This window comes from Phoca vitulina, unplaced genomic scaffold (genome assembly GCF_004348235.1).
Source record: "Phoca vitulina isolate PV1807 unplaced genomic scaffold, GSC_HSeal_1.0 scaffold5, whole genome shotgun sequence".
In the NCBI taxonomy this organism is placed as follows: domain Eukaryota; kingdom Metazoa; phylum Chordata; class Mammalia; order Carnivora; family Phocidae; genus Phoca; species Phoca vitulina.
This window is the reverse complement of record NW_022589708.1, coordinates 8,912,782-8,939,207: the sequence shown is the minus strand read 5'-3', so window position 1 is coordinate 8,939,207 and position 26,426 is coordinate 8,912,782. Positions and strand designations below refer to the sequence as shown.

Here is a 26,426-nt window from a genome sequence, read left to right as displayed (position 1 = left end):
ACAATAGCCTGAGATGCCTTTACAGCTGCGCAAATCCCTCCCCTCGCTCTACTCAAGATTTACTTGAATTAGTTTCCAGAGGTGGGATTAGGGCATCGGTATACTTTAGGGTTTTATTTTTAGGATGCGTTTTGAAACTTTTTAAATGCACAGTGAAAGGAGAGGATTAGCTGGAGAATGCTGGTAGCATGCTAGGATGTTTTTCTTCTTTTTAGATGCTGACAGAGGTGGTATATTTCATTTTTTTTTTAGTCCTATATTTTATAATAGGGATTAAGAACTAAGCGTGATTTATGCTTTCTCTTTAATGGCCTTAAGAAATTTGTTCAAGCCTATACTCCAGTATCTATTCTAGCATTAATGAATGTCATATTTGAATAAACTTTAGTATATCTTTTATTAACATAGTTGAGGCAATATTTTCAAAGGAGTGAATGGCCTTTATTAAGCTTACTATGAATGTATTTTATATTTAGCAGGGGCCCCCTCTCACCACAAGAAGTAGAATATTGGATCTTAATTGGAGAATCAAGTAGAAAACATCCTGCTATTCACTGTAAAAAGTATGTTAATTTCCCCTTTTCTCTTTAATTTAGGTAAGATTTACACATAGTGAAATGCACAGATCTTAATTGTATAATTAGGTGGATTTTGGAAACTGAATACACCTGTGTAATCACCACCCCAATCAAGATATGGAAGATTTTCATTGCATTGAAAGTACCCTCATTCTCGTTTCCTGTCAGTCCCCAGAGACAGTCTCTGTTCTATCACTGTGGAATTGCTTTGCATGTCCTTGAAAGTCATGTCAGTGAAGTCATACAATATTCTTTCTTGTCTGGCCTTGTGAGATTCATCCACTTTGTCATGCATGTCATGCTTCTTTTTTTATTGCCGAGTGGTATTAGGTGCTGTAAGTATACTACAATTTGTTATGTTTTCCTGTTGATGACCATTTGGATTGTTTTGAGTGTGGTCTATTGTGGGTAAAGCTGTTGGGAACATTAATGTACATGTCTTTAAAAAAATTTTGAGTAACGGCTTCATTGAAATAAAATTCACATACCATAAAGTACACCCTTTAAAAATGTAAAAAATGCTCAGTGGATTTTAGTGTATTTAGAGTTGAACATCAGTCCTCATGACCTAATTCCAGGACATTTTCTTCACCCCCAAAAGAAACCTCATACCAATTAGCAGTCACTCCCAAGCCCCCTCCCCCCAGCCCCTGATCTACTTTCTTTGTCTGTGCATTTGCCTAATATGGACATTTCATATAAATGGAATCATAAAACTTGTGGCGTTTTGTGTCTGTTTTCTTTTTTCACTTAGAATAATGTTTTCAACGTTCACCTGTGTTGTAGCATGGACCAAATTACATTCCTTTATATGGCCAAATAATTTTCTGCTGTATGGATATGCCACATTTTCTTGTGCAAGTTTTTTGAGGACATGTTTATATGTTTTGTTTCTCTTGGGTAAATACCTAGGAGTGGAATTGCTGATCATAGGATGGATGTGTATTTAAGAAACTGGGAGAACGTTCTCCTGTGGGGTTGTACCATTTTACACTCCCACCAGCATTGTATGGAGAGTCCAGTTGTTCTTCATATCTTCACCAATATTTGATATTGTTGTTCCTTTTTTTACTTAAATTTTTTTATTTTCCCAGCTTTATTGAGGTATGATGCACATATACAACTGTATATATTTAAAGTGTACCATGTACTGATTTGACATATATTTTGTGAAATGATTACCACAATCAAGTGTTAATTAACATATCCATCAGCTCACATAGATACCTTTTCTGTGTGTGTGGTGAGAACACTTAAGATCTACTCTTTCAGCAAATTTCAAATATACAATACAATGTTATTAACTATAGTCACCATGCTGTACAGATCCCGAAGTGTTTTAATGGTATTGTAAATTGGTTTTTAAAAAAATTTGTTTTAAAAGATTTGTCTATTTTCTAGTTTTATTGAGAAATAACTGGCACATATCATATAAGTTTACGGTGTACAGCATGATGGTTTGATTTACATATATTGTGAAATGATGACCACAATAGGTTTAGTTAACCAAAAATCCTCCTTGTGATGAGAACTCTTAGGATCTACTCTCTTACCAACTTCCCTATATATCATAGAGCAGTGTCTGCTGCAGTCACCATGTTGTACATTATATCCCTAGTACTTATAACTGGAAGTTTGCATCTTTTGGCACTTTCCTTTAAAAAATTTCACTTCCTATTTTCTAGTAGTGTACAAAAATAAAATATAATTTATTTATATATATAGGCCTTGAATACTGCATCTTTATCAAACACATTAATTTTAGTAGTAGTTTTATAATCCAAAGTAATTTGTAATTGCTTTGGATTTTCTATACAATCAATCATGTTGTCTGTGAATAAATGCACATTAACTTTTTTAAAAAAAGATTTATTTATTTCAGAGAGGGAGGGAGAGAGAGAGAGAGAAAGTGTGAGCGTGTGGGAGTGGGAGGGAAGGGTGGAGGGAGAGGGACTCCCCACTAAGCGGAATGTGGAGCTGGAGGCGGGGCTCCGTCTCCCAACCAGGAGATCATGACCTGAGCCGAAACTAAGAGTCAACACCCAATCAATCAACTGAGCCACCCAGGCGCCCTCACGTAACTTTTAAATCTTTTGAAAACTTGACTTTAATTAAAAAGGAAATATGGACTGTTTCTACTCTAGCCTGTAGGATGGCATGTAACAGGTTGATACATATGTATTTCTTTGTGAAAATAACCCTTTTAAAACTGAGAATGTTGGCCATAGTTGGTTATACAGAAATGTCATAAAAAAAGAATTAAAGCTTAGTAGGTGGAACAATCTTGATATAAGAGAATTATTGTCATGGTAATATTGCAGCAAATTGCTCATGTGAAAAGTTCCATTACAGGGGCGTCTGGGTGGCTCAGTGGGTTGAGCGTCCAACTCTTGATTTTAGCTCAGGCCGTGATCTTGGGGTTGTGAGATCTAGCCCTGCATTGGGCTCAGTGCAGAGTCTGCTTGTCTCTCCCCCCACTCGTGTGCTCTCTCTCTGTAATAAATAAATAAATAAATAGATTAATGAATAACATCTTTTAAAAACATTCCATTACAATGGTATTTTGTACTTAAAGAAAAGTGTGCTTTATCCTTTCTTTTTCACTATAGATGGGCAGATATTGTTACTGATCTCAACACTCAAAATCCAGAATATCTAGATATCCGACACTTGGAGAGGGGGCTGCAGTACCGAAAAACAAAGAAGGTAAGAACACAATAGTATTTGAAGATATTTCCCAACCAGCCAAAATACAGTATTCTACTCAGCACTCTTTAGGTTGTAAATAATAGAAATCCACTTCAGATTATCTTAGATAGAAAAGTGAAAATTACTTTCAGGACACAAGGGTATCTTTAGAATGAAAAGGCAAAGACTATAGCCTGGATTCATAAGGGACTGGTATCAACTAAAAGAATGTTAGCAGGGGCCAAGTAGCTAATCTGTCTCATTCTTTTTTTTTTTTTTTAAGATTTTATTTATTTTTTGACAGAGAGAGACACAGCAAGAGAGGGAACACAAGCAGGGGGAGTGGGAGAGGGAGAAGCAGGCTTCCTGCTGAGCAGGGGGCCCAATGCAGGGCTTGATCTCAGGACCCTGAGATCATATGACCTGAGCCGAAGGCAGATGCTTAATGACTGAGCCACCTAGGCACCCCTAATCTGTCTCATTCTTTTGGGAGTTGTATGCTATTCTTATCTGATTATTTACTTCCTAAAGATCAGGAACTGCAACTTACATCTCCCTTTCAGATGAGCAGTCTAGACTGAGACTCACCTGCTTCTGGCCCCGTTCCATAGTTTTGGCCCAGCTTGGGTCAGGTGTTCACTCCTGAGCACAATGAACTGTGGCCATGAAGCAGAGCCATGTGTGCACAAGGTGGCTGGGGGAAGTTCTTAGGGAAAGGTAGGTTCTGTGGATTGACATCCCACTGATATGATCCTACTAACAGCAAGAACGTATGGGAGATAGGAAGAGGAATTATCTTGGTGTTTGAAGATATTTATTTATTTATTATTTATTTATTTATTTGAAAGTGAGCAAGTGTGAGAGTGAGTGGGGGAGGAGGCAGAGGGACAGAGGGGGAGAGAATCCCAAGTGGACTGCACTGAGTACAGAGCCAGACGTGGGGCTCGATCTCACAACCGAGATCATGACCTGAGCTGAAATCAAGAGTTGACGCTTAACTGACTGAGCCATCTAGGCACCCCAAATCTTGGAGTTTGGATTAGGCAAACGGGGAGGTTACAGTGTGTGTGACTGGTGGAGAGGCATATGGGGGGAAGGTGTTTTGGCTCCTGTGGGCATTGTTTTTTTTTTGTAAAGGCAGCTGGTCAAGAAAGATGCAGGGTAAGGCAATCTGATGATGTCTGTTTTGAGGCAGGTGAAGGAGGGAAAATAAGGGAATTTATAGGAACCCACATTATTTTTTTTTTAAAGATTTTATTTATTTATTTGACAGAGAGAGACACAGCAAGAGAGGGAACACAAGCAGGGGGAGTGGGAGAGGGAGAAGCGAGCTTCCCGCTGAGCAGGGGGCCCGATGCGGGACTCGATCCCAGGACCCTGGGATCCTGACCTGAGCCGAAGGCAGATGCTTAATGACTGAGCCACCCAGGCGCCCCATGGAACCCACATTATTATAGTGAAATGTTTTAGCATAATTCCTTTTATTTTCTTAATCCAACTTTTTTTTTCTTCTCAGGTTGGGGGAAATTTGCATTGCATCATAGCATTCCAGAGACTTAATTGGCAGAGATTTGGCCTTTGGAACTTTCCATTTGGAACCATGAGACAAGAATCACAACCTCCAACACATGCCCAGGGAATTGCTAAATCGGAGAGTGAAGATAATATCTCCAAGAAGCATCATGGGCGTCTGGGCCGGTCTTTCAGTGCTAGTTTCCATCAGGACTTGGCATGGAAAAAGATGTCCAGTATCCATGAGAGAAGGAACAGTGGCTACCAGGGTTATAGTGATTATGACGGGAATGATTGACCATGCTGGGCACTGAACATCTTGTGTTACACACATGACTGGTCTATACAATACTGCATTAAGACAGTAGAAGTTTTAGTAAGTCTACCCTAAATAGGAACAGATTTTGTGGTACAAGATACATATGGTACAACATAACCTTGTAGTTCTCCAGTAAATAAGCTTGTATATGATTATGATGGGTGATTTCAGATATGTAAGCAGATAAGCACAGATTACTGTCCTTTTAAAGTTAAGAGTATGAAAACATTTCACAAAATCCAATAAATTGCATATAAGCAGATCAAACACAAATTCACTTAATAGCATCATGATTTGCAATACTTAAGCATGAAATTATTTCTTATGACTTAATCACCAGACATTTGCTGCAGATAGTTTTATTCCTAAACTCAAGATGTAAGGCACCATTTGCCCTTTTAAACACAATTGGGGCTGTTGATTTCTAGTTTCCTCTCATGGTTAAAGCTCATTTAAAATTATTTAGTGAATCTAGAATTCTTTTACTTGTAAGCAGTATCTGCCTGCCTCATTTGTTTCCTGACTAACTTTCTCAGGATCCTCAATAAAGAGGCAAAAGAGAAGACTCAAGAAACTCATCTTTTCTACTGGTGCATTGATTCAGGATATTCTTGACTTTTTTGACTTGGTATCTTACTATCCAATGAACCTTGTTTTGGGATAGAATAAAAGAACAAGTGGATCCAAAGTTTCTACATCTGAGGTAATCTGTGAAATGAGATCTTCTGATATTTGATTAGCTTCTCAGCGTGGAGTCCTATGTTGTTAACAGCATTAAAGATGCATTAGGGAAATATCCATATTCCCAGTTCTGAGCTTTTTAAAATCTGTACAATTAGCTGTTTGAAGTGAGTGTTAAATAGTTCAGAAAGAGTGATTTCATATATTTGAGCTCCTCTGTAGTTGATGTCAATTTTTCTTCTGCTTCCAACCTATGACTTGTTCTTTCTTTTCAGGGGCTGTTCCATGACTCAAATCAGTAACTTGATTATTACAAGGTGCTGAATATGTTGGTAACCATATTGCAATACACCTCAAGGAAAGGGTTCAGATTTTTATTTTTAAAATATTTTCATTTTCTTCTCTTTTGAATTTTATATCCATTTATCCATTCAGACACGCCTAGCCTACAGAGAGGGATATATATTATGAAATGGTCATTTTTCTGAAGAGAATATTTTGCGTGAAATGCAAAGGACTGAAAGAGATTTGTAGGTTGTTGATTTTGTTACTTCACACTGAAACTTTTAAGAAGTTTTCATCAAATAAAGTTTTGTTTTCTACTTTTAATAATGTGAATGTTTTGAACCTTTGTTTTAGGTAGGGAGTACCCTTGGAATTCTGTTTGAAGTATGTGACAATTGCGCCTAAGTAGTGTATTATAAGAAATTGTCTTGTATCAGACTTTTATAATCAATGAAACAATATACATTATGACTATAATTTTAGATTCCTATAAGACTTTATAATAGGAAATAGAAAATTTAGTTATATTAGCTTGAACCAAACGAAGTTGTCATTTTTGTAGGTCAAATATAGTTGAATATCAGCAATTTCATAGAGTTCAATGAAACATTTCAGAGAAGAGGTGGGTAGGAAGAACCAAGAGGAAAGGAGACAAATGCAACATAAAGAATACAGTGACACCTAAGGATGAGTTTATAGAGATTGCCTATTGGCCATAAATAATTTTTTTTAAGGTTTTATTTATTCATTTGAGACACAGAGAGAGAGCATGAGCAGGGGGAGAGGGAGAAGCAGGTTCCCCGCCGAGCCAGGAGCCCAATGTGGGGCTTGATCCCAGGACCCTGGGATCACTACCTGAGCCGAAGGCAGATGCCCAGCCATCTGAGCCACCCAGGCGCCCGCCATAAACAATTTTTACAGAAGTTTTGATATATATGATTACTGAATAACTTGATATATAAGTTTGGCGGTTATTAAGAGCACATTGAGGTTTATAGACTAATTTTCCAAAAACTATGTGCAAGTTACTGCACGCTTCTCTTTCAAGATTAGTAACATTCCTGTCATACTGATTTCTTGGTCAACTCTTAAGAGTCTCTCTAGAAGCACTGAAGGTTCAAATACTGGCTCTGTACTCGCTAGCTGTATCACCTTGGGCAAGTTAAGATTAATGTTTCTGTGCTTATTTCCTCACTGGTAAGGTGGAGATAATAGCATATATTTTATAAATTGTTTTGAAGAATAAATAAGTTAATGCATGTACAGTGTTTAGAACAGTGCTTTCCAGACAGTGCTTGCTATTATTACTCCAAAAGATGTGTATTACTGTTCAGAATCTTGAGAGCTCTTTAAGCAGCATCTAAAGGATGCTATAAATCAAATATACACCCGAGTTACTGTTCCTTCAACAGAATATTTTGTATTCAAGAAATGTTCTGGTCTTAAAAGCACTTATAATACTCAAAGGCCTACATTGGCTATTTGTTTTTACCCAGCTCGTAGGCATAACAAAATATTTAGATCAAATCCTGAAACTGTTCCTTTCCCCACTACCATGTTGGCCCATCTTTGGCCAGGCTGGTGCAGCAGCTAAAGCACATCCAAACTTGCCTTCTCCCACACACTCAAGGGGCTCAGGCAAGGTGCTCGAGGATCCATCAGGTCGTGTATCAGCTTTTCCCATAGCATTTTCTCCCTCAGTCATTCGCTCAGCAAACTAATTTGAACACCATTACCCACTAGGTGTTTCATATTAAATCACTGATCTCAGAACAATCCCAAGAAGAAGGTCGCATCTTCATTTTTTTCAGACTCTCACTGGTGAAGAAACTTGCTTAGGATCATAGGATGTCTTAGCCATAACAAAATACCACAGACTGGGGGGCTTAAATAACAGAGATTTATTTTCTCACAGTTCTGGAGGCTGGAAGTCTGGGGCTGTTGACAGGTTTGGTTTCTCCTGAGCCTTTCTCCTTGGCTTATAGATGGCCACCTCCTAGCTATGTCCTCTCAGGGTCTTTCCTCTGTGCACACATCCCTGGGGCCTCTCTGTGTGCCCACATTTCCTCTTAGAAGGACAACAGTCAGTCTGGGTTAGGTTCACCCTCACAGCCTCATTTTAACTTAATCACCTTTAAAAGGCCCTATCTCCAAATACAGTCGCATTCTGAGGTGGTGGGGTTTAGGGCTTTAACGTAAATGTTGGAGCTGAACACAACTGAACCCACTAACAAAGGGTTGTTATGTGGCTCAGACAGGATTTGGACCAAAGGCTGCCTGACTTGGGAGGAAATTCTTTCAGGATGGTGCAAGATACACCTGACAGCTTTAGACTAGAGGCTGAAAGAGGTCATTTGGGCAATATTTATGGAATACCGGCTAAATGTCTGGAGTGTGTGGGAGGGGAGGCAAAAATTGAATAGGCAATTATATTAATCTCTGTAAAATACAACTAGGCACTCTTTCTGGGAATTACTCCACAGATGGAGGAAATGCAAAAAAAGCACTTTGTGCAATGGTTTTGCTAAAAATTACTTTTTGATAGTTCTGTCATCAAGGGTTCCTTTAACAAAATCACCTCATTTAAATCAACCTTTCCACTGAGGCTGAATTTCGTTTCAATACTTTAAATTAGAACCAGTATGTATGATAAAGGCTATCGTTTATTGAATAGCAATGGTAAGTAGTCTATATACCTCACCTCTGATCCTAGCTAAAACAGTCTGCAAAAGGGCGCCTGGGTGGCTCAGTCGTTAAGCGTCTGCCTTCGGCTCAGGTCATGATCCCAGGGTCCTGGGATCGAGCCCCACATCCGGCTCCCTGCTCCGCGGGGAGCCTGCTTCTCCCTCTGACCCTCTCCCCTCTCATGCTGCTTCTCTCTCTCTCAAATAAATAAAATCTTAAAAAAAAACAAGAACAGTCTGCAAAGATTGGTTTTATGCCCAGTTTGCAGAGGAAGAAACAAGTTCTGAACAAACGTTACTTGAGCAACGCTGAACACTCGGCGTGGTGGTGTGGTGGGGATCTGACTCTGGGCCTGCGGATTCTAGTGCGCTTCTCCCAGAGCTACTCGCGATAATTAAGTTTCTCGTCATTTCTGACCTACAAGCCGGGTAATCTTAAATTAGACGCCAGAGAAAACCAAACGTAATTTCAAGGGTTAAGGCTTTTAAAAGGTGCTTAACTTAAAATGATGGCCTATTATTATCTAGCTACTACGAGTTATCAGACAAAACGCTTATTAATTTAAAAACACCAGCAAAGCATCCATCCACCTTCCTATTGTCGCCTCTCGTATAAAACAATACTTGGTACTGAGAGTGCACAAGTGGCGGCTGGTGGGCAGAAACTGATACGCAGAAGAGACGTAGAAAACTGTCACCTCAACAAGTAGATACTCTGTGAAGAGTTGTAGCGTCTGGCGGCGACAGAATGCCAACGTGGAGAAAGCACGGGAAGAACAGGACACGAACGCAGGGACTGACACGCCCCCTCGCTTCGGGAATGAAAAGGCGCAGCAAATAGACGTAGCACCGTGAGGCGGGACTTCCGCCTTGAGCATCGCATTAGACGGAAGCCGAGAGGCCCCATTTCGCGTGGGTTTACGCACTAACTCAAGAAGACAGGTTGTGTCGGGGGACCACCTTCTGGCTGTTTATCTCGCCTGCGCTGTGCTCTCGCCCTGCTCTTCCGTTAAGAGTGCTTACATCTGGGCCAAACCTTGGGTGAGAGGAGGACCTGCTCCTTCCCGACGCCGGCCATTCTCTGGTCCTGCCTTTCTTCCGTGAGGCAGTGTCAGCCGCCAGGAAGTACCGTTCTCGCCCGTGCAGGTGTTCCCTGGAAAACCGCGTGCTCTCAATTATTTTCCATCTTCCCTCGGTGCGAGCAAGGGGAGCTCTGCCCGGGCTCCGGCGGTGGTGCAGGCTGTGGTAGAATTGGAATAGAAGGCCTCCCGCGAGCCCGCCCCCGACTGTCGTGGGGGCCTCATGGGGGTCCACGGGCTCTGGAAGCTGCTGGAGTGCTCCGGGCGGCAGGTGAGCCCGGAGACGCTGGAAGGGAAGATCCTCGCCGTGGGTATCCTTAACGTGTTCTTGGGCGCAGGGACTCGCGCAGGGTTTTACTCACTCCGGGCTTCGCCCTGAGCGCAGAATGGTGTTGGTGGGATGACAGTCCCTCTCAGGGTAGCGACGGCATCTCCTTCACGACGTTTTCTTTCTCTGAGTGTCCGCTTGTCCCCGCTTTGCAGTCCCGCCACGTTGGCTTGGAGTCCTCAGGTTTTATCACTTAGGGGCAGTGCTTTACTTCTCTCCTCTGGAAAGTGGAGGTGATAATAGTATGTATGTACACACGGGGTTGGTATAAGGGATAAAGGGGTTATATAAGTAAAAGGAGCTTGTAAAGCCTAAAAATATTATCCCTGCTGGAGGTCAGCATGGAGAAAATGAAGTGGACTTCCCACCGTAGTTTATCTGCTGTCCTGAGTCCTGCTCCGCTCGGGTTTGTTAGAGAGGATAGTGTGGACAGGTGTTTGACCTGTTTTCTTTTTTAAAAGTAACTCTCATTATTTTTTATTATGAGTTTTGGAATAGGAAACTGATGTGGTACAACACTGGAAAGGTATCTAAAGGTACACAGTGTTTGGTTTTGTTTCCTCCCAGCCTCTATGATGGACTTTTAAAGGACTGCCGTTTGTGTATATGTTGGCTGTTTGGTGTTTCTGTAACTAAATGTTTTTCTTCTTTATCAAAACATATGAATACTGTTTCTGAAATCTTGGTCTTTTTATTCGTTAAGCATCCTCCTCCTCCTCCTTTTTTGAGTGGCTATTCTGTTGTGGAAGCTGGTGGTACCTGACGCCAGTCCCCTATGTGGGAACCTGTGAGCCTAGGAGTTCATAAGCGAGGTGGAGAAGAGAGTCATGTAAATAATTGCTGTCGGTGGTAAATGCAGTTTAAGAATTGGTGGGAATTATGCGGAAGGAGCCACTGAGAGAGGAGCCATTATTTAGTATGGAGACAACTTATACATAATGGGACACTGGTAATTTTTCAAATAAAGTTAAGAAGATGATGATATTTTCTTCAGTGTGAATAATCTTGAAATACATCCGTAATGAGTTTTGCTTGCTTAAACGTTTTTATGCAGGATACCTTGTGTAGGGGAGAGGGTGTGTGTGCGCGCGCGCGTGTCCGTGCGCGCGCGCCATTGCTGCCCGTGTGTGTGTGTGCGCGCGTGCGTGTGTGTGTGTGTGTGTGTGTGTGTGTGTGTGTGTCATTGCTGCCCTCTAGTGGTTCGTCGAATCACTGCTTTCTGAAGATTTTCTTCCTAGAACTGTATGTGAAGGAAAGCACAGTTTTCAGTAACAAGAACCCTTCAAACTTCAGCAAAGACTTAGCTTTGTGTGTTGTAGCCCCTATGAAGAATTAATAACTTGTAAAATCATTAAGATGACGCATGAAGTTCAGCATTCTAATTTTTTAGGGAGTTGCCCAAAGTAAGGAGGTTAAAGCATTTAATTTAGAATTTAGATTATCTATTTTTAGACGACTCAGGAGCTCTTTTGGGACATGAAGTAATTTTCATGAGGTTATTTTTTCTGAAGGAACAAATCATATAAAGAGGACTGTCAAAGATCTTCCAGTTATAATTACAATCTCATATGTATATGTGTATAAATATATATGTAAAAGAATATTTGATTGCTGTTTTATAATTGATTTTGCTTTGTTTCATTTTCATGGGAATTCAAATTCAAATATCTGACCTATATTCCATTTTTTGTCTTATTTGTTAAGAAATTATCCATGACATACTAGGTTCATAATTTACTCTTGGACCCCTAAAATATATTTTTTTAACCATCTATAGGTGAGTGCCTTGTTTATTTATACAATCTAAATGTATCCAAAAACAGTTTAACTTTAATCTCTTATGGGCCTTAACATTTGTGAAATGCATTTAAGTCTATCAGCAAAATATTACACTTTTTTTAGATTTAGACTATGCATACTAACGGATATTAAATTGTAAGTCACCTAACAATAGAACTAAAGTAATTTATCTTTCATTTCAAAATGTTATTGATCCTTTGGGTCTTATCTATAAAATGATCTGGCTTTGCTGTGGATTTAACTTTTTTTCAGCCCTGGGACAAATTTAATGTTCCCTTTTTTTTTTTTATAAACTTACTGAAATTAGACAAGTCAAATTATGCACATATTTTCAGAATGCCTAGTTTTATGTGTATTTTAAAAAATAATTTCAAGCTGGAACTTTTAACCCTAGTTGAGACTACCTATGATTAATAATAATAAAGACCCATCATAGTTTCTAGGATTTAGAATTTTAGGCATATGTATGTTAGTAATCTATGTTTTAAAAGCTTTATATACAGTTCGAAAGGATAGCAGAAGTTGAGAGCCACTGATCTGAAATTAGATTTTCTCATTGATTATAACATTTAAAGTAATGGTTTAGGTGGAAACTTAATTCTGTACAACAGTGTAGCAACCAGAAAAAAGCCAAGCAGAAATGTTTATCCACTATAGTACAGAGCTAAGTCCTTTAGGAAACTAGTTTTTTTTTTTTTTTTGAAACTAGTTTTAAGACTAGTTATAATAGCCCTAGTAAAAGGTGAGACAGTGAGAAGTGGTAGGATAAAGGATCTACCCTGGAAGTAGGATTTGGTGTTGACTTAGCTCTGCACTGACCCCCAGTCTTGTCCTTTTACTCTGCTCTATTTACTTTTTTGTATTACATAACTGTATGTATTACAGTATATCTATAATATATAGTTGTATTATGTATCTATTACTTCATTTTTTTTCTTCTTTATTGTCCATATTCCCCATTAGAGTGCAAGTTTCTTGGAGGTAGACACCCTGTCTGTTTTGTTCAGGGCTGTGTGGTTTGCTGCCTATCCCAAGACCTTGGGATCTTGGATATGCCGGCACAGAGTAGCACTCAGATATTGGAATGAATGTAATAATAGCTTGCTTTCCACTAGTTATTTTGTTACAGTGTTTATTGAGTTAATTGATGGGCCCAATTTGTTTTATGGTTATAAATTAGGTAATGTACGTTCATTTAAATACTTAACTGTTCAGCTCATTAATAGCAAGTATTTGTTGCCTCCTATATGCCCTGTGAAAGGGAGAGCAGTGCACGGAAGTGTGGTCTAGACAAGGCATGGAGCTCATGGTCTGGTGTTTCCCTCCATTAGATTGTAAACTCCACAAGGGCAAACCCTTTGTTTTGTTCAGGCCTGTATCTCCAGTGGGATTTCTGCCACATAAGCAGCATACATTTTTGAGTAGGAACGTATGAGTGGAGGTCTTTATCTGGGCTGAGGAAGTGACCCATAGACTGAGACTTATGAGTCAGAAAACTAAGCTAAGAGAGGGAGAAACTCAGGCAGAGGAAGGAGCATGTGATAAGACCCTGGAGGCAGGAAGGGTCTACCTTCAAGATAGATTAAAAGATGGAATTGATAGAATCTGGTAGTGTTTGGATGAGGGGAGCGTAGGGGATGGCATTGAGCCTTCTGGCTTCGGTGACTGGGGTAACATTCACTGCAATGGGGGCATAAGCAGCCTGGTAGAAAAGACATGGGGAAGAGGACAAACCGTAAGAGACTTTTAACTCCAGGGAACAAAGTGAGAGTTGCTGGAGGGGCAGTGGGTGGGGGGATTGGGTAGCTGGGTGATGGGCATTGAGGAGGGCACGTGATGTAATGAGCACTGGGTGTTATATGCAACTGATGAATCACTACATCCTACCCCTGAAACTGATAATACACTGTATGTTGACTAAATTGAATTTAAATAAAAAAATAAGAAAAGATCTGGAATTCAGTTTTGATCATGTCAAGTTGGGAATGTCTGCAAGGCCATCTAGTCTGGGGCCCTGGGGCAGCCTGCACCCACGAAGGGGGTGTGGTGTGGGGGTGCTAAGGTAGCCTGGGGAGCCAGTACAGCAGGGGGAGGGGAGGGGCCCGCGGGAGAGCTCTGCTGAAGTAGTGCTTGAGTGTCGAGTTAGAGGAGCCGGGGAAGAGGCTGAGAGCAGGAAAACCAGCGGTGCCACGTCCCTCTGTCTTATGGACAAATAGGAAATAATTTGGTAAGAAGCAGTTTTTACAAAAGTTAAACATAAGAAAACTCCAAGAAAACATAAATTACTTAAAATTACAGAAGAGGTAACTATTGTTAATATTTTGGCATTTGAACTTCTAGTTTTTTGTATTTAACATATCCCATATGTTATAAAACGTAATTATGCATTCCATAGTTTTGTAACCTGTTTTGTGTCCTTTAATATTTTGTGCCTGTCTTTCCCTTATCACTGTAGATGCTTCTGTAGCTTCCTTTTTTGAGGGCTGTTTGATATTCCAACAATTCGGTATATAACAATTTAGTTTAAGTAAAGACCTGTTGGAAAACTTTTACATTGTTTATCATATTTTCTTTCTTTCTTTCTTTTTTTTTTTTTTTAAAGATTTCAGTCATCTATTTGACAGAGAGAGACACAGCGAGAGAGGGAACACAAGCAGGGGGAGTGGGAGAGGGAGAAGCAGGCTTTCCACGGAGCAGGGAGCCCGATGCGGGGCTCGATCCCAGGACCCTGGGATCACGACCTGAGCCGAAAGCAGACGCTTAACAACTGAGCCACCCAGGAGCCCCGTTTATCATATTTTCATCACTGCAGACATTCTTAGAAGTAACTCTTACTGTAAATCTATGATGATTTTCTGAGAATAAGTGTCTGGAGATAGAAGTAGTAAAATAGAATGCCAGTTTTTACATTTTTTGCTATGAATTGCCAAATTATTCTCCACAAGAGTTGTGCTAATTTATTAAAATTCTATAGAGAGTATTAGTTTTTTTAAAGAAGCAAGTGTTTGCAATTAGATTTTTTAAAGGACACATCTGTCGATGTAACGTTTTAAAATTCAGTCTGCGAACAGTAGTAACAAGGGTTCAAATAAAGTTAATGGATTTTAGGCAGATTCCATCAGGGCTAAACATTTTTCAGTTTCACATGAACTGTGATGAGGGCTTAGTTTTAGTGTCTAGATGATATCAGTTATTGGGAAGTTGAAATTGTGGGGATGAGGGAAGAAATTCCAACACACTTTCCTTTAACAATTCCTCCAGATATCAGTATTTGGTTAAACCAGGCACTAAGAGGAGTCCGGGATCGCCATGGGAACTCAATAGAAAATGCCCATCTTCTCACTTTGTTTCATCGGCTCTGCAAACTCTTATTTTTTCGAATTCGTCCTATTTTTGTGTTTGATGGGGATGCTCCACTATTGAAGAAACAGACTTTGGTAAGAGTCATCTTTTTTTTTTTTTTTTCTTCTTGAATTATTAGAAAGGAAGAAAAGTTCATGTAGAATTTTAATTTTCTCTTTAGAATTTTGGAAGCCAAGACTTATTTTGACATATATCCCACTTAATTTCAACTTTTTTTTTAGTTTATCTTGAATAGTCAACACTTTTTCCTTTAAAAAAGGATTATTTGTTAGACTATGTCCTGGGTGCCCGTGATAAAATTCAACTTTTAATAGAACTACTAAAATTCTCTCTCTCAAATAAATAAAATCTTAAAAAAGAGGGGAGGGCATCTGGGTGGCTCAGTCAGTTAGGTTCAGGTTATGATCCCAGGATCCTGGGATCGAGCCCCAAGTAGGGCTCCCCATGCTCGCTCTCTCAAATAAATAAATCTTAAAAAAAAAACAAAACTACTAAAATTCTTAAAATTGAGAGTTTTCCTTTTAGAGGATCTTCTTAGGTGTCCCATGTGTGTTTTAGCTGTGCTGCTGAGCATGATAGAGAGCCTGTTGGGGAAGATGCCTCCCTGCATCTGAGGTCAGAGTACTTGGAGTAAAGAGTCATTGGATTTCATGTGGTGTCAGGTGTGACTGAGGTGGGTTATTGAGGAAGGAAATTGGCCAGGATAGGAAAGAATGACATTGAGTTTCTTTATTCTGAAGATAGTTTAAAACAATGTTGGAACAAGGCTGTGAACTTTGGAGTAATTGTATTAACCCCCAGCCCCCCCCCCCCCAATGACAGCACCCATTTGGACACAGGACTTTTGTGTTGAAAATGCCAGCTCATCACTTCATGCTCACACCAGACAGACATTGTCTAATTAAGTGAGGATGTAGGATAAAAGTAAGGATCGGTAAATGCTTGGGGACATTTATTCCCTTAGGAAAAGGTCTAGACTTGCATGTTGCAGTTTTAAATTATCCAAGGCACATTCTATCAGGTACACCTTGGAAGGATTAGACAGGAAGAAAGAACTCCAGAATTTATTTATCTGCTAGTAAATAACATCTCCCCAATTCCCCAGCCCCATGGTAAAGGTGTTAGTTAACACTACTCTAGTAATCATTTTGTAATATATAAACGTACCAAATCAACACGTTGTACACCTTAAACTTCCACAGTGTTATAGGTCAGTTATATCTTAATTAAAAAAGGAAAAGAATGTTTTGGTATTTCCTCCTTATATTCCACCATAAGCATGCAGAGTATTCCATTTTTTCCTACATGGACATTTTTTTACAAGATAACTTCTATACATTTTAGGATTTCTTATGATATAAACTTGAATGTTGAGGGACAGAGTGGCATGTAAGTAACGTATTTTTTATTTTTATTTTATGTTTTTTGAGAGAGAGGGAGCTAGAGAAGGAGCAGGGGGAGGGGCAGAGGCAGAGGGAAAGAGAATCTCAAGCCGACTCCCCACTAAGCATGGAGCCCGACATAGGGCTTGATCCCATGACCCATGAGATCATGACCTGAGCTGAAGTCCAGAGTCAGACGCTTAACCGACTGAGCCACCCAGGTGTCCCAAGTAATGTATTTTTATAAAGACCAATGCCAGAAATTGGTTTGGCGTAATAGTGACATTTTAAAGAATACATTAATATAATCCCTTTTAAGAAACGTTTACTTAATTATATATTATTAAGTTGTACACTTCTTGGGGAAATTAAGGGCCATTTAAAAGAAACTGAAAGTAAATTAATAGTTTGCCAAATACTGTATCCTAGCCAGTCCATTTAGTAGTAGGTAGATGGAGACTCAGTGTTCTTTACGTAGCAGAAACCTGAATATACCCACTGATATGACAGTTTGGAGGAAATACTAAAGCAGTCATAATCTGAAACTCAGACAAACCAAATTCTATGGAAAAAAGTCACAGAAATGTTTTTAATATACTCATACCCTGAAACAGAATCCTATGTCCTTTGTTTTCACAGGCTAAGAGAAGGCACAGAAAGGATTTGGCAACCACTGATTCCAGAAAAACTACAGAGAAGCTTTTGAAAACATTTTTGAAAAGACAAGCTATCAAAACTGCCTTAAAAAGGAAAAGGCAAGAGGCAAATTACATTAATTTTAAAGATTAAAGGCTTTTAACTTTCCCCTTGAATTCCTGTGGTTCCCTTTCCTTGATTTTAACTTGGCAGATCACAGACGGTGAAATCAGAGGGATAAGTGGGCCCATTTGACCCAGTAATTGGAAGTTGTGAAGATTCTCTGTTAAGTGAGAGTCAGCTTGGATACGGAGAGAGAAGAGCCGTAGTGTTGCGTTGCCCGCACTTTGTACTTCCATAAGGCGCGTCTCCGCGCCTGCAGTTGAGGCCGTGGCCGGGGTGCCGGGAGCCGCAGTGAGCTTCCCCTTTCTCTCGAGGCCATGCTTGCTTCCTACGGCAGCGGCTTGGGCAGCCTGGGCAGCAGGGAGAAACCTGTTCCAGCCCCGTGGTTTCCCTTTCTCACCCCCTCAGCAGGGCTTGTGTAATCAGCGGGGGAGTCTTCCTGACTCAGTGTCCTATTTCCTGTCACCTCTGCCTACGTCTGTGTGTGCTTTTCAGAGATGAAGCACTGCCCAGTCTTACTCAAGTTCAAAGAGAAGATGACATCTATGTTTTGCCACCTTTACAGAAGGAAGAAAAAAACAGGTAAATGTTCAACTATTTAAAAATAGTAATTGTCTATGTATTCAGACAGATACAGACCTTTGTGTTTTTATCTACATGATAAGGCATGTGGGAATTAATGCATCTGCAAATGCATTCTCGACACCTTTTAGAATGTTTTTCAAAGACTAAATTTTTTAGTGACTAACTTGCCTTGTGTTTTGGTAGTTTGTGCTGGTTTGTCTCTTCGTTCTGCAGATCCTGTGTTAGCACTGTTCGTGTGTAGTTCCTGAAGATGTGGATTTTCATGTTTCCTACCTTTTGCTTTTACGTACTATCTCTACCTGTTCCTCAGCCTGTGTCTTCTGACTCTCAGCACCACGCCAAGAGACCACACACAGCGTCCTCCTTGCTAAACCCAGTAGAAGCTCTGCAGGTGTCAGCTCACTGTACTGTTTAGCTGTGCGTGACTCGGCACCTTTGCTCTCCTGCTGTCTGGGAACCTCTCCGGCCACTCTTTCTCAGGCTCCTCTGTGGACTCTTCTCTGGCTCTCTGTTCACTGTCAGCTGCTTCTGTGGCTGAAGTGCAGGCGGAGGGCCTGGCAGTGTGTCTCTGCCCCCAGCTGCCTGCATTCCTTTCCCGGAGGCTTCTGAGACACCAAGTGGCTTTTGAATCAGGCCAGTTCTGTTTCTCTTCATCGCTGCCACCGTCAAGTACCATAAAGGCTTCCACACTTCTTTCTCTGTCTTTGTCTTTGATCTTCCCTTTCGCTGGAACCCCTACCAGTCAAATTCAATCTCTGCTTTGTGGTGTAGAATCTGTTAAAACCCAAACCTGATAATGTTATTTTGGAGCTTGAAACAGTTCCTAGCTTCTCATTTCTTTAGGATAAAACTTCAGCCTCTTAATCACATGCTTCCCCAACCTCACCAGGCCCTCTTTATACTGTCTCCAGGCAGGCTTTCTTTTTTTTTTTTTTAAAGATTTTATTTATTTATTTGAGAGAGAGAGACTGAGAGAGAGAGCACATGAGAGGGGGGAGGGTCGGGAGGGTCAGAGGGAGAAGCAGACTCCCCGCCGAGCAGGGAGCCCAATGCGGGACTCAATCCAGGGACTCCAGGATCATGACCTGAGCCGAAGGCAGTCGCTTAACCAACTGAGCCACCCAGGTGCCCCTCCAGGCAGGCTTTCTTTCCCTTGTTTCCAGATGTTTATAGAACGTAGTGTTTCTACCTGGAACACTTGTCTCCATGAACGTTCTGCAGACCCTACAACTAGACCCCTCTCTTATTTGTGGCTAAGTCCAAGCAGTGCAGTTGCCAGAGATTCCAGGAAACTTTAGGGACCGCCCACCCCCCCAATTGGAGAGAGGTGACTCCCCTTATTGCACCTTTAGCAACCTGCTCCTCCCTTGTGATGGACATCATCAGATCATACTGTAATTGCTCCCTGGCATGTGTCCCCTCCCGACCGTGGGAACAATGACGGTGAGTTTTGTGCCAACCTATTCACCATCGTAGCCCCTAGAACTGGTGGCCCCTTGCCTCAGAGGTATTTTTATAAGTTGTCATTAAATCATAGATACTGTAAATGTATGCTTGACTTTCAGTTCAGAAGAAGAAGATGAAAGAGAATGGCAAGAAAGAATGAGTCAAAAACAAGCATTACAGGTACTTACGTAATTTGTGAATTCGGAATATATTCTGTTATTTGAAATGAATGACATGAAAATGAATAATGAGGTCGTATGAATTTATGGAAGTTCCTGATAAAAATAGACACATGCCTTCTTCATTGTGTGTGTGTGTGTGTGTGTGTGTGTATTCGTGTGTGCGTGTGTACATATGTACAAACACACAGGCACCCGTGCACATTTGTATGGCATTTATCATCATGCATGTCTGGGTATCCAAAATAAGCCATCTTTCTTTTACAACCAATCAACTAAACAATAAATGGGTATAAATAGTAATACGTACTTCTATAAAAATATAGAAAACATACCACCCATAAATAACTTCAAGTAACATTTTGATATATATTAGCCCATTCTCCTGCCCCTCTCCTTATGGTTGAATATCCGTGTGCGTATTTGGGTATGTGTGTGCATGTCAGGTGTACATGTGTGCATATATATGTAAATGTATGTCTGTGCTGATGTTCCAGTTCTCCATTGCTGTGTAACTTGGAGGCGTGAATTCAGTTGTTTGTTATCATCTTCTTGCTGTTCTGGGGGTTGCTGAGCTCAGTGAGGCAGTCCTGTCTGCACGGCTCCCGTGTAAATGCAGGCTGACCATAGCTGGGGCTGGAGTCCCCTCCAAGGCTTCCTTACTCACACGTCTGGTGGTTGACACTGGCTGTCAGTCAGGACACCTGCCTGTGGCTCCTCCGTGTGGCCTGGGCTCGCTCACAGCATGGCACTGTGTTTCAGGGGCAGGCATCCTGAGAGCAGGTGCCTGCCGGGACCTGTGGCCTTTTCTCGTCAGCTTCGGACATAGCGCGGCCTCCCTTGCTACGCATTCTGTCTGTGAGAAGCTGGTCAGTGAGGCCAGCCCTTAGTTAAGGGGCGGGAATTAGATGAAAAGAGGTGTCAGAGAACCTGTGGTCATGTTTTAAAACCACCACCACACTTATTTTAATGAATGACATTTTTACAAATTGAGGTTGTACTGTAATATACAAGTTTTTGGAGTTTTTTTCAAGTTTCTTGAATAGTGGATAACATCTTTGATTCCCAAGTTAACTGGTTTTGTATGTTCCTATTATTTTGGTGCATCTGGAGAAGACTTTTGAGCTACAACCTCAGTCTCCTTCCACTTGTAGAGGTTCTGCATTATTAATACAGCAAATGAGAGCAGTCTTGGTGAAGACCATGAATATTGTGGTCAGGAAGACCTGCATTTAAGTCCAGGCTCTCCGGTGCACTAGCTCTGTGGTCTTAGACAAATTAACTGCTCCAGGGCTTTATTTCCCACCCCCCCCCTTTTTTTTTGTGAAACAAAAATGATAATGATGCCTTCCTCAGAGGGCTGATGGGAACATTAAGGTGTTCCCTCCGTATGGGGAAAGCAAGGGGTGTTCTGAGCATGACTGGCCTGTCCTAAGTGCCGGCTGGTTGGCACATGCACATACAACATACCGACCTACAGGAAAGCAAATTCTGTTATTTTATTTTCTTTACTAATGAAGAGTTTTAAAGTACTTTTGGTAATTAGTTAAATTTAGAAAAGTTTTATACTTTTTCATGCCTGTGAATTTCTCACTTGTCTTCACTTCTGATTATAGGTTAAGAGCAAAACAAAATTAATCTAATTAAGGGAATTATAGATATTGTTCAAATTCATAAGGCTCATCCCTGCCTTAGGGCCCTTGTCCTTGCTGTTCCTGCAGCCTGGGATGTCCTGATCAGTCTCGTTGGTGTCTTTCAAGTCCCTGCTCACATGTCATTTTTTAATGAGGTCTTCTCTATCTATCAAATAAATGTTTTCTCTCTTCCTGTTCTAATCAACTCTCTTATCAGATTAACCAGCTTTATTTTCTTGTTCATTTATTTATTTATTTGGTTATTCTGTCTTACTCTACCCCTAAGAGTAGGGACCTTGTCTGGCATGATCTGCACAGTACCCTAGCACCTAGAACAGTGCCTGGCACATTAGGGGGGTCTGGTAAGTATTTTTTCTTCAGAGTGAATCAGTGAGTGAACGGCTACATTCCCCAATCTGCCTATTCACTGATACCTATTGCAGAATTATGTACAACTGTGTTTAATCTGTTGTAGATTTTGTAGAACTATTTATCATAAGTGCAATCATAAGTGCAATAAATATCAGGGTAAATAGAATTAAGTGTACAAAATGTAAATTTCATGTAAAAAATGAATTTTTACTCTTTACAGGAAGAGTTCTTTCATAATCCTCATGCCATAGATATTGAGTCTGAAGATTTCAGCAGCCTGCCTCTTGAAATAAAGCATGAAATCTTGACTGATATGAAAGAATTTACCAAGCGAAGACGAACCTTATTTGAAGCAATGCCAGAGGTGAAATATACAACAGCATATTAATGCTTAGAATGCTTAGAGCATCAGCAAAATTTTTTATTAGAAAAAAGAGGAAATTGATAAGTATTACTTATATAGTATCTGTTTCCAGTAAACAGCATTTGTGTCTCAGAGAGTCTGTGAAGCATCATGTATTTACAAGTTTGAACTTACACATATTTCTTCAAAGAAACCTTTTGACTTTCCACTTAAGACCGGGTCTTGGGATGCCTGGGTGGCTCATTCAGTTAAGGTTCTGACGCTTGATTTCAGCTCGGGTCATGATCTCGGGGTCATGGGATCGAGCCCCTGCATCGGGCTCCATGCTCGGCACGGAGTCTGCTTGAAATTCTTTCTCTCCCTCTCACTCTCCGCTTGTGCGTGCTCTCTCTCTCTCTAAAATAAATAAGTCTATAAAAAATGAAATAAAAAACACCAGGTCTTATCTCCTGCTCTGTGTTCCCTTAACACCCTATAATGTCTCTTTATGGTTCTTAGCATCCAAATGTGCCTGTTTTGTCACTTCTGTATTTTCAGCCCCTAGGTCAGTATCTTTCACATAGTAAGTGCTCAGCGTATGCTTAGTGGTTCAATTCTTAGGTTAGTTCATAAGAGTTATTTTAACCCATAATATGCATTGTCTGTAGAATACTAATAGTAATACAGAATCTAATCTAACTTGATATTCCAGGTGTCTCTTCTTTGGCTGCAGGCCTAGAAATGCAATTGGACCTTCACCTTCCCTCTTCCTCTTTCTAGACAGTGGTAATAGGAAATTCAGTGGTAAATTCTTCAACTTGGAGCATCTTCTGGTGGTTCTACAGCCACAGACCCTTGGAGCAGGTGGTGCGTGGAGTTGGGGTCAGGCTTGTCTCCTGATCATGGTGCACCATTAATTACTCCTGCTTTTAGTGGGTGAATGAACTTTGTTTTCCTTTCTACTGCTACCACCTATTATTTCTCACATCATTCTCTAACTCACTGTTAGGACAGAGTATACATTTTGCAGCAGCATTATTCCTAATGAATGGATGTAGTGGTTTTTTTTCTATAAACTTTTGGACATTTCTTAAATTGATACCAAAATATGAAAAAGGCAGGCAGGTCCTATTTCTTTCTCTATCAGTCCTTTGGTTTTTCCACAAACAGCGTGAACATAGGAAAATGCTAAGGTACACTGAAATGATATACGAAGGACAGAAGTAAATTTGTTTTCATTTCAGGGGAAAAAATCCAGGCTTAGCCTGTGTATCAAGCACTTTATTTCTTGCGTGTGAAAGGATCTCTGGCTGGCTTTTGAGGAAATGGAATTTGGGTTATGTAAACAACATTGGGAAGGCATGGGAAGAAGGGAGATGGTCCCTAACGATTTGTTCCCTTCTGTTCTTTCCCCATCACCGTGGAGCCTGGGATCGGTAGATGGTAGGGTAGAGGGTAGTGTGGCTCAGCAGCCCATGGGACCTGTAATTCTGATAGGGAAGAGAGGGTCTGAGTCATCCAGGGTGGACCTCTGTGTCATCTGTACGTTGGGCAAAGGCAATATTGAGAATAGGAATGATGGTAAGTAATAACATAATAGCAGTAGGAGCAGTGTCGGGTTGGCAACCTGGTTTTGATCCCACATCTAACACTCACTAGCCTTGCAACTCTAGGGAGGTTACTGAACCTGTTTGTCTCAGCTTCTTCATTTGTAGACTGGTGATAATGACATAGGTCTCATGGGGTGGTTGAAAATAAAATGGGATGATACACATAAAAGCTCCTAGAAGAATGCCTTCACAGAAAATGCTTTATAAATGTTAACTATTATCATTAATAACTGTGATTGCCATGAATTATTAGGTGTCTTTTATGGGTCAGGGACTGTGCTAGGCACTTTACTTGCATATTTTTTTAAAGATTTATTTATTTGAGAGCGTGCACGAGAGAGCATGAGCAGGGTAAGGGGCAGAGGGAGAGAATCCTCAAGTAGACTCCGCCCCCCCTTCCCCCCCCGCCGAGTGTGGAGCCTGTCTAGATTTCACAAACCGTGAGATTATGACCTGAGCCGAAACCAAGAGTTGGACGCTCAGCCGACTAAGCCACCAGGTGCCCCACTTTACTTGCGTATTTACTTGCATTCCAGAAGGTTATCTATTTATTAAGCCATAATCAAAATGTCACAGTGCTTGGCATGCATTACTGCTTAATAAATGTTTTTTGAATAAACGATTAAGGCACAAACGTTATCCATGATTTCTTTTGCCTAAATCTTTTTGTTTTAAAGATTATTTTTTAATAAGGCAGTTACAGTTTTTTTCCTAGTATTCAAATTTTACTGTTATAATATGAAAATGTCACCAATGGAAAAAACCAATTGCTCTTTGTCCCTTTGTGGGGAAAAGGATGGAAGTGTGGGAATATTATCTGTATTTAATACAAAAAAATAATTTTATTTGTTTTATTTTAGGAGTCTAATGACTTTTCACAGTATCAGCTCAAAGGCTTGCTTAAAAAAAACTACCTAAACCAACACATAGAAAATGTCCAAAAGGAAATGAATCAGCAACAGTCAGGACAAATCCAAAGGCAATATGAAGATGAAGGGGGCTTTCTGAAGGAGGTAGAATCAAGGAGAGTGGTCTCTGAAGATACTTCGCATTACATCTTAATAAGAGGTATTCGGTACCGTCACCTACCTGATGGTTAAAAACCAAAAATATGCTATGTCTCTGAATTCTAGGAACTACCACCCTACTTATGTAATAATAAATATATGTATAAATAAATAAATAAATAAATAAAAATAAATAATAAATATATATAAATGAATAATAAATATGTGTAAATAATAAATAATAAATATATGTTAAATATAAATAGATATACTACCACCCTACTTATGTAATAATAAATATATGTAAAAATAAATGAATAATATATTAATGGATACCTACTATTGTACCAACCCTCTTTGTTTTTATTTATTTAAAATTTATTTATTTATTTACTCCCAGTATAATTAACATACAGTGTTATATATTAGTTTCAGGTTTACAATATAATGATTCAACAGTTCTGTACATTACTCAGTGCTCGTGTACAAACCCACTTTAAAATTAAATAACAAATTAACTCTTAGTGCTGTTTAAATGAAAATTTATAACTTCATTCATGAGAACCAGTGTTCTTTTATTCATCTTACTAGAAGTATATTGTCTCACTGTAAAACTATATAATGAGAAATGTTTTAATTTTTCTTAAGGTATTCAAGCTAAGAAAGTTGCAGAGGTGGGTTCAGAGGCTCTTCCTTCTTCCAGCGAAATGCACAGCAGGTCTTTTGACATGAAGTCATCTCCATGTGAGAAACTGAAGCCAGAGAAAGAGCCTGCTGCTGCCCCTCCTTCTCCAAGAACTTCCCTGGCCATGCAGACTGCCATGCTGGGAAGCAGCTCAGAAGAGGAGTGGGAGAGTGAGACTCAAAAGCAGTCTGATGTGAAGAATGCACCTGTGTCACCGCTTACTCTCTTAGCCATTCAGAAGGTTCTTGATGATGATGAAGACATGGAAGCACATGCTGGAAATGACGTGCAGGCAGGAGGGTCAGGAGTGAAAACACTGCTTGAGAACAGTTGCCATGAAGAAGTTGTTGGAGGCCTAACAGAGGGAGATGGAGAAGGAATGCTGTTGCCATCAGGACCCCATCTAACTCGTGTGAGCTCTGCACATGAAACCAGCCCTGACAGTGACAGGAGGCTGGCAGACTCAGCTCATTTGTCCCGTCCCGTCTTCTGTCCAGGCAGTGAATCTGGTGTTTCAAAAGAAGAAATGTCACTTATGCACGTGGTGAGTGAAGCCTTTCAGACAAGCGATGAGTCTACGGTTAAGGGTAGAAAAGGCCCAGTTCCTTCAGAAAGCACAGTGGTGATGCACAGCGATGCACCTGGACTCCAGAGTGGGAGACAACTGACACCAGGACCTTCGATGAGTTCAAGTTCTGTATCAAGAAATGAAATATACACCAAAGAGCCTGGGCTACAAGACCTTTGTCCATCAGGCCCCAAATATGATTCCTCTGTTCTTTCAAGCGACGATGAAGCAGAAGGTGAAAAAAATCCCGTTTCTGAAATCACTGACACTGTCAGTTTGCAAGAAATGAGTAATACACAAAGTGTCCCTTCAGAGGCAATAAGTAACTTGGAAAATGCAGTATCCTTTAATTCTAAAGAGCACGAGAATTTCCTGAAAACCATCCAAGAACATGAGACAGTGGAATCTGCAGACCAGGACTTAATTTCAGTTCCAAAGTCCATGGAGCCAATGGAAATGGACTCTGAAGAAAGTGAATCTGATGGTAGGTGCTTGTGCTCTTCCAGATACACAGAACTGTAGGGTTTCACATCTCCAGG

The 26,426-nt window shown here is 40.3% G+C and overlaps 1 protein-coding gene across 5 annotated transcripts in view; it reads left to right on the top strand.

The window, feature by feature from the left end:
• LOC116631491 (basic immunoglobulin-like variable motif-containing protein) overlaps positions 1 to 26,426 on the top strand; it is a 78,148-nt gene that overhangs the window by 36,639 nt on the left and 15,083 nt on the right. For 2 of the 5 annotated variants that reach the window (XM_032402655.1, XM_032402654.1), the window contains exons 8-10: positions 477 to 563; positions 3,188 to 3,284; positions 4,783 to 6,753. In XM_032402655.1, the coding sequence (XP_032258546.1) occupies positions 477 to 563; positions 3,188 to 3,284; positions 4,783 to 5,076 (478 nt within the window). In that variant the 3' untranslated portion in view covers positions 5,077 to 6,753. Of the gene's footprint in view, positions 1 to 476; positions 564 to 3,187; positions 3,285 to 4,782; positions 6,755 to 15,215; positions 15,392 to 17,338; positions 17,455 to 17,953; positions 18,041 to 19,608; positions 19,670 to 21,894; positions 22,039 to 24,487; positions 24,696 to 25,282; positions 26,372 to 26,426 lie in introns of those variants that run through there. The other 3 variants (XM_032402657.1, XR_004299191.1, XM_032402656.1) reach the window with 3 other exon arrangements.